Raw genomic sequence first — 8,798 nt, forward strand, 5'->3', positions numbered from 1 at the left:
GAACTAAAAAGAGCGAGAAAAAAAACCACATGGTAGAATAACAAACAAATGAAAACATCTCAATTCATAGAGTTAAAGGGCAACCGACGTCACTTTTTTGTTTTTTAATTGACATCAGAAAAACGTTTTATAGCATCTAAAATACCAAAAACACGCAGTATGATATTTTTAATCAAATGCAAAACACCAATAAAAATGACTTAAAGTGTCCAAAATCTGCAAAAAATTGAGCTGCGAGTTGGGCATTTTCAGAAAGTCCTGCCCCCAGTTCGTGACGTCGCGCCAAGACGTCTTGCATTGCTAGTGAACCAAAACAATGGCTTCAGATTCGGATAATGTGCTTTCTTGTTACACATCCAGTTATGAATATGATTTAAATAGTTCTGAAGAGGAAAGCATACATGTTTGCAATCGATTAAAGAATTTATTCCGTGCCATTTTGAGGCAACATTGGGGGGAAATGTCTCACTCAAAAAGAGGCAGAAAATGGCCACCGAGCTGTGAGGAATGAATCAGCCCGTTTCCACAGGCTGATAAATTTGTTCCATGGTGCTTGGACTCCTGCTGCTGGCGGCTTTTGGATGTAACACACGGTTTCAAAAAAACAGTACAGCAAAATACATTGACGTGATGGAAAGACGCTACAATGCGTCTTTTTTTACCGTCAGGAGGCGGTCCTTTTCTGACGTCACGTGAGGACTCGTCACCAACTCAAAAACAAGACTTCCTGAATGTTCAGCGCGAGTCTTAAAACGTAAAATATAGCTATATGCGGTGCAAAATACGCCCAGTAGAAGTCCTTTGAAGCCATTTTACAAATTATGGACACAACTTGTCCGGAGACGTCGGTTGTCCTTTAAGATTTTTTTTAATCAACATAAAAATACAAATGTTTAGGAACATAAAATGCCATATGTGATGAAATAATTGCTATTGACCTGTGTATTGGACAATTTCTCTTTCTGAGTCATGATACAGTAAACGGATGAATCTTTTCACACTGAAAAGAGAACCAAATGTTTGGGTGGCCGTGAAGTTCCACACAAAACTTCAAAGCAAATCCTCGAGGTCATTGAGTTCACCGGGCGACAGTCAAGCCAGAACATGACCTCGAGCTCACGGTCGTTACGCTTTGGGCAATATTCGGCACCCAAAAAAATTATTCCATTCATTTCCACAAATGTTCTCCTTCCGCATTCCTCCCACACACATATTTAGAAATTGCTTTTCACATTCCTTTTTTATTCTAAAATAAATCCTAAATTAACTCATTCACTGCCAGATGATGTGCAAAAATGTGTCCACTCCAGTGCCAGGGTTTTTAATCAAATTGCAGGACCCACAGAATATGGAGTTTTAGGACTACATAAACATTCAATTCAGCATAAAAAACCTTTGACTCTCTTCTTTCATCAGGAAAAAAGAGTTCATTCCTAGGTTATATGGGTATGGAGTTATCTGAGTTTGAAATGGGGGCGGCTGTACAAAAATCAAATGCTGCCCCCTCTATTTTACTCAACTTTCCTTAGTCGATCCAATTAAACCCATTTTAAATGTACTTAGATAAACAATGTATGGTTTTTTTGGGGGAGGGGGGGCGTACACGAGATAAAAACATGTCCACAGGTCTGACCAGAGCTTAATCTGCACCCTGCGCAAGAAAAAAACAAAACCCTAATAAATTCGGGAATGGCACTGCACGTAATTCTGAATCAGAATCAGAATCAGAATCATCTTTATTGCCAAGTATGTAGAACACACAAGGAATTTGTTTCCGGTAGAACATGCTGCACTAGTATTGTCGTAAAAAAAAACTGCTAAGTGGCACTATACAGTTCAATTTTGGCTACTGTTGAATTCTTTTCAATTCCCGAATAAATTCAGGAATGACAGTGAATGAGTTAAAAAATTCAGTCGAATTTCATGATGAGGTTTTCCGAATAACATTTTCAAATTTACAGCCATTTTCTACATCACATTACAGCCATTTTCTATATCACATTTTCTCACCAATTTTTAAAGCATTCTGACTTAAAATTTTAATTAAATAAATAAAATAAAATTAATTCAAAATATTGGCCAGTCTCCACAACAGAATTGGCAAATTCAGGCATATTTATTTCCCTCCCACTTGGCCATTTATTGACTGATACAAACCATACCAACTGCAAAATAAAAGTTCCACTCATTCACATCATCCTCTGCATTTCAATAATTACCAACATTTACCAAATTCCGCCCAGATCACAATAAAACCCCCAAAGTGAACCCCACGAACCTCACAAAGATATTCAAAAAGCACTTCCCCCTTTCTGCATTTCGATTGGATTAGATTGGATTTACCTTTATTCATCTCGCAGTGGAGAAATTTACATTTCACAGCAGCAAAGTGATCAAATTTCACAATTCCGTTGTCATATTATTCTGCTTGATTTTTTCGACCATTTAAAACCGATCGTATTCTACATGTCAACAATTACGCCAGTTGTTTCTTGATACGGACAGCTGGAAAAAAAAACGCTCTCGGCGTCATCAAATAATGTCCAGTGTTGGAGCAAGAAGAGTCTTAAGTGGGCGGAGCCTACCCTCTTTCTACTTTGGTGTGTCTGATGACTTGACATGGGGTCTCTCTCTCCTTCTCTCTCTATTTCTCTCTCCCTCTCTCTCTCTGTATCTCTTTTCATCGACAAAATCAAAATGGCGGTGTCCAAGATGCGACCCTCCCGGACAGATGTGACGGTTTGGAGTTTGACGCCATCACTCCGGATGAGAAAGGAAACACCATCTTCTTCAAAGGTAAACTCAAGTTCAAATTCAACGTGACATGAAATTAACGCACATGTGTCAAAGTAAAGGCCCGGGGGCCAAATCTGGGCCCGCCACATCATTTTATACGGCCCGCAAAAGAAAATCCGAACCAAAATTTCAAACTGTCCCATGTAAACCACAATAACAGTCATTATTTTTTACTTCAAATTTGAAAACTAGTTATTCATTCATTTGTTGTGCGCTCTAGATGTAATATTGTCACGATCTGGTTGCCGAATAACGGGTGGCGCTGTCAGCCCCGCCTGCAGCTCCACACGTGTTGGTCGTTCCAATCTGTGGCAGTTATAAGGACTCCCGGCACGACCATTCCGTGTCGGGTCATTGTATGTGGTTGCTGCACCCTGTCACGTTTGTTTCATCTTGGCAGATTTTTATTCATGGTTTTCTTTGATACTTTGTACTTTTCTGTTCGGCTTTCTGACTTTGACACCCTTGGATGATGAGAACGGACACAGTCAAGATGCATTTCCCCCCTTCCTCCCTCATAGGTGCCCACCTGTGGAACGGCTTCCATGGTCCAGCTCAGCTCTCTAATGAGTTATTCAAGGAACTTGATGACGACCATCACATCGGGCATGTGGACGCCGCCTTTCGCATGCATGACCCGGATAACCATGACGACCACGATCACATCTATTTCTTCCTGGTATGAGCCAAAGGAAGTTTTCATCCGGGTGACGTTGACTCCGTTGAAAGCTGTGGTGTTTATTTTTGTCTTCTCTCCCCAAGGATGATAAAGTGTTTAGCTACTATAATCAAACTCTAGAGGACGGGTATCCAAAATCGATACAGGAAGACTTCCCCGGAGTCCCATCTCACTTGGATTCAGCTGTGGAGTGCCCCAAACAAGAGTGCCCGACCAACTCTGTGCTCTTCTTTAAGGGTAGGCTGGCTTTCCGTTATGCAGGGGCTAAAAATATATTTTTAATGCCATTCGTCACACAGCCTAACAAAACAACGACTGCCGTGTGCCCACCCGACAGGACACGACGTGCATGTTTACGACATTGACACCAAACAGGTGAAAACAAAGACGTGGGCCAACCTGCCAGTATGCACGTCCGCTCTGCGTTGGCTGGAGCACTACTACTGCTTCCACGGTCACAATTTTACGAGATTCAACCCAGTTTCTGGAGAGGTGAGCGCCGGCGGCTACCCGAAGGATGCCCGCAATTACTTCATGAAGTGTCCCAATTTTGGTGAGTTCCTCCAAAACGTTTTTTTTTTTATATTTCTGAATTCATTCAGACTCATTAATATTCCACATATGGGCTTGTAGGTCACGGAGGTGATTACGTAACCCCTAAATGCAGCGAGGTCAAAATAGACGCCATCACCACAGACGACGATGGCAAAAAATATTTCTTTGCAGGTAAGGTCGCGTTTACCCGGCAAACTTTCTCCTAAAAGCCACGCTCAAGTTTTATCTATTTGCAAAGGACCCATCTACATGCGTCTGGACAGCCATCGCGATGGTCTGCACGCGTTTCCCATCACGGGTGCATGGAAGGAGATGACCAACGGGGTGGATGCCGTCTTTTCCTACACAGACAAACTCTACATGATTAAGGTAGACCTTGCCATTAAAAAAATATATATACTGCATGTATATATACAGGTAACATCTGAGTTACGACCGGCGCGAGTTACGACCACCCGTACTTACGACCATAACCGCCAGACCCTTTTTGCTTTTTTTCTTTTTTTTTTCCTTTTTTTATTCACCGCTTGGCACCGCAACGCGCAAGCAGCCGACAACGCGTACTACAGTTTTGGCCAGCCAGCATGTCACACACTTGCACAGCAATGCGTGACTACACTCAATACAGTAGTTATACAGTGCAGATACCGTCTCGGCAACATCTCTTGTATGGTACACTGCTTTTTTCCTTCGGCGTCCACCTGAGTCCGAGCGTGTTCTCTCCTCTTCTGGCCGTTAGCAAGAAGAGCAGGTTAAGTATAACATTTATAAATGAACTTTACAATAAACAGTTTTGTATACATTACAGGTACAGTTATACAGTAATACAAATCAATAATAAGAAATATAAAATGATAAAAATGACACTAAAAGTTATAAAATATATAAATGAACTGTAAACAGTTTGGTATATAATAGTATTCAAGAGAAAATGTTGCTTAAAAACAACACATTGACATCGTATACCATCCTGTCGTGTAAACGTCACGTCGGCCATTTTGAATGGATTTCGACTTACGACCGTATGACTTAACGACTGTTTTGGCGGGACTGAAACCGTATATATATATATATATATTTTACATTTTTATATTTTATACATGGGTTGCGTTTTGCTAACAATGCCGTCTTAAAATCACACTGTTGAAAATGAAAAAAAAGTTGTTGTTCGACAGACACACTAACTGAAACTGTTTACGCGCAGGGTGATCAAGTGTACATCTTTAAATCGGACGCGCATCACACCCTCATCGCAGGCTACCCGAAATCCGTCAAGGAAGAGTTAGGCATCGACGGGCCTGTCGATGCTGCATTTTTGTGCGATGGTCAAGATACAGTTCACATCATCAAAGGTAAGTCTGTTGGGATATGTCATATCTTCTTATGGCGGAAAATGAGTCATACTTGACTTCACTATTTTCAGGTGGTCATATTTACGACATTGATCTTTCGGCCACACCAAGAGCTGTGACCAGAGACTTCCCCCTTCCCATGTCTGGCATTGATGCTGCTTTATGCGGCTCGGATGGAGTTCGGATATTCAAAGGCTCAAAATACTTCCATTATGACAGTGCCTTTACCCTGTCTACAGCTCGAATTGCCCCCGTGCCTGAAAATATTACCCCTGCTCTAATGGGATGTCAGGAATAGGTATAGGTAAAAATCATTTTACCCACGTTGGGACATGTGAGCGATTCGGTGTCATCAAATAAACATTTCTAAATGGTGAAGTTGATTTGAGTTCATGTTTGTTGTTTGTCAGAGTGTCATTGCGAGTTGATAAATTCCACGAGATTCAAAATACCTTCTTCACAGTTATTTCAATACCCCTTAAATTCCTGTTTTGTGATTATAAAGGGTCCTTCAGAAATTTGAAAGGAGCTAATAAATAAAATGTATTATTATTATTATTATTATTATTATTATTATTATTATTATTATTATTATTATTATTATTATTATTAAATGCATTTTAACAAAAAAAAAACTCTCTGACCCTATAAAACAGGACTCCTAGCTGAAAAATATAGACTTTTTCTTTCAAAATTCACCACTTTTTGAGGACTTTCATTGCCTTCCAATTCACAAAGGTGAACTGACGTGATTTTTTTTTCTTCAGAATGTTAGCAGAACTCAGATGTTGTTACATTCGCTTTATAAACACACATTTGAAATTAAAAAAAAAGACAACATCAAAACTTCTGGGTTGTGTGAAGGCTTGCACGTGTGGCTTCCGCTGCTCACGCACAGAAAAAATATCCTGTGACTGTAAAGTGTCCTTGAGAGTTTTGAAAGGCACTTATAAATGAAATGTATTATTGTTATTATACATCGGCATAAATAAATAAATAAATACATAAATAAATACAAATTTAATACATAAATGAATAAATAAATAAATACTGCAAAAAAAATATATTGCATTAAGCAATGAGCTGGTCAACTGGTTAGCAAACGTGCACGTCAGATTAATGTAACACTCGAAATTGTCATGAGGTGTGGTTTTGAGCATGCACCAGTTCAGGATGTCCCCCGCCAGCAGCCGCAAGACAACTGGCAAGAACTCCAGGCCGCTCGTGACCTTGGTGAGGATAAACTGATTCAAAAATGGAATGTGTAAGGAGCATGTGGATAACACGCAAGGCTAAATTCAAGATAAAAAAAAACCAACTGTCAAATTTACCTGCAAATTTCATAAAGATTATAGATGGCCAAGAATGTAACACTCACTGGTTTGTATGTGACATTCTCTTGCTTTCCACAAATGCACATTAGTAAAATTTAAAGAATGAGGTCAACAATCAGTATAACCGCAGCCTACAAGAGTCCAGAGGTCATGCTGGCATTAGCAAGCATTCAAGTCCCTTTCACTCCCTCTACACTTTTTGTTCAATTAAAATCCCCGTGACTTTCACCAACAATAAAAGGAGTGCTGCCCTCAGCACGACTTCGGACTCACACACAGAGAGACAAATATGCACAAACGCACCGTTTGATCCACGCAAAGGGAAAACCCACGACAAATGACGCAAAATGGCCAACGGTACAAAATAGGTTTATTGAGTAACACTTTTTTTAATTTTAAAAACATCTGAGGTAAATGAACGTTGACATCAACATGCTTTTCGACAAAAAAATTATATAGAAAGACATTCTCACTCAGACAAACACACACACACAAACACAAACACAATGTGGATTAAAAGCAGGGTTTGCCCCTACTAACAGTTTTTGCCGCAGAAGTCTCTCAGGCACATTTGTTTCATCTGAAAGTCTCTTGATCATACACGTATATAAAATAAAATTATAAAAACTGCCACTTTAGATGAATTACTCCATCATGGCAAATTCTACTTCTAAATTCTTCCAAGACAATTCTTCTGTGTTTGTATTAGCATCAGCATACCCTATTTATAGCGGGCTACAAAGTCAATGTGCAATCCTTTATTAAAGGTTAGAAAACATCTCGCTAACATGTAGTCAAATGAGCCCAGTTTAGAGACAAGTACAGTATGTCTTCTTTTTTTTTTGAGGTGTTTGACGGGGGTTGAATTGTATTTTTCAAAGTGCTGGAAGTATAGAAAGTTGTGGTTCTTGTGGAGGCATGTAGCTTGCTAGCTAACTAACTATCTTACTAGCTAGTTAGCTGACTAACTCCCCCAACACCATGTTGCTCCTGATAGCTAGCTAACTAATGACCTTACTAGCTTTCTAGCTAACAAACTCCAACGCTATGTTGCTCCAGCTATCTAGCTAACTAACTAGCTAATGAGCTAACTACATAATTGATCTCGTACGGTGCCGCAAATGAAACTTGAGGGTGACACAGGCAGGAATTTGAGAGGGACAGTTAAAAAAATGCATGGGATGTCTAGCAAACACAAACAAACAAACAAACAAATCAACAAGCAAACAAACAAACAAAAGATAGAAAATCCCTCAACCCCCACACTTGAAACCTAAAACTCACAATGATAATCTACAACTAGTCTAGAAAACTCGTTCTATACAGAACAGCTAGGAGGAAGTCAACGGTTCTGTAACACACTGCAAACACAAGCATCAGAAAATAGATGTACAAACAAGTCCTCCAACCAAACCAGCTAATTTGGGTTTGGATCCTCTGAGATACTCGGCTACATCGCTCAATGGTGAACATTTGCTTTTAAAGACCTACATTTGTTTGTATGACCTACAGTATGACCTTTGGAGATGTTTCTGTTTGTTACCGACGTCCTATTACAATGAAATGGTGATAAATCTCCAAATGAAACCAGAAACCTTTGTTTAAAAAAAAAACAATTCTCCATTAGATATTCCGCGACCGAAATTGCCTCAATATCTTATTTATACTGTACACATATTTATAAGTGACCCTGATGTAACAGCAAAAATTGAATTGTTTCAACATCATAACAATATTCGTGAACATATACCCACAAATGCAATGCCCTCACATGGTCCAGCTCCATCGTCATCAATAAAAAGAAACAAAAGTGCAAACACTCATTTGCGTCTCTCTCAGCAAAGACACAAATAATAAATATAAACATGCTGTCTTGAATCCATCATCATCATCAACATCCCGACTATAAGTTCTCTGTTAAAGTCTTCGTTTAGTAAGATTGTATGAAGGAAAGTAAATTTTATACTTTGGTGGAAAAGAGGTGGCTCATTTCAGGCCCGATGATCAGTATGCGTGCACAGCATCAGTTTGTTTAGATTCCGAATCAGCCAAAAGCCTCAGACCGGCATGTGCGTTGGGCAT

The 8,798-nt window shown here is 39.6% G+C and overlaps 1 protein-coding gene across 1 annotated transcript in view; it reads left to right on the plus strand.

The window, feature by feature from the left end:
- The window catches only part of hpxb (hemopexin b), a 6,993-nt gene extending 1,228 nt beyond the window's left edge, over positions 1-5,765 (plus strand). Inside the window, exons 3-10 of the mRNA XM_089008019.1 lie at positions 2,713-2,796; positions 3,318-3,475; positions 3,559-3,712; positions 3,813-4,028; positions 4,109-4,201; positions 4,269-4,399; positions 5,235-5,382; positions 5,454-5,765. Of these exons, the coding sequence (XP_088864145.1) occupies positions 2,713-2,796; positions 3,318-3,475; positions 3,559-3,712; positions 3,813-4,028; positions 4,109-4,201; positions 4,269-4,399; positions 5,235-5,382; positions 5,454-5,680 (1,211 nt within the window). The 3' untranslated portion in view covers positions 5,681-5,765. The remainder of the gene's footprint in view (positions 1-2,712; positions 2,797-3,317; positions 3,476-3,558; positions 3,713-3,812; positions 4,029-4,108; positions 4,202-4,268; positions 4,400-5,234; positions 5,383-5,453) is intronic.
- The last annotated feature ends 3,033 nt before the right edge of the window (positions 5,766-8,798 follow it).

Source organism: Hippocampus bargibanti, linkage group LG01 (assembly GCF_051943395.1).
Source record: "Hippocampus bargibanti isolate YZ-2025 linkage group LG01, ASM5194339v1, whole genome shotgun sequence".
Taxonomy (NCBI): domain Eukaryota; kingdom Metazoa; phylum Chordata; class Actinopteri; order Syngnathiformes; family Syngnathidae; genus Hippocampus; species Hippocampus bargibanti.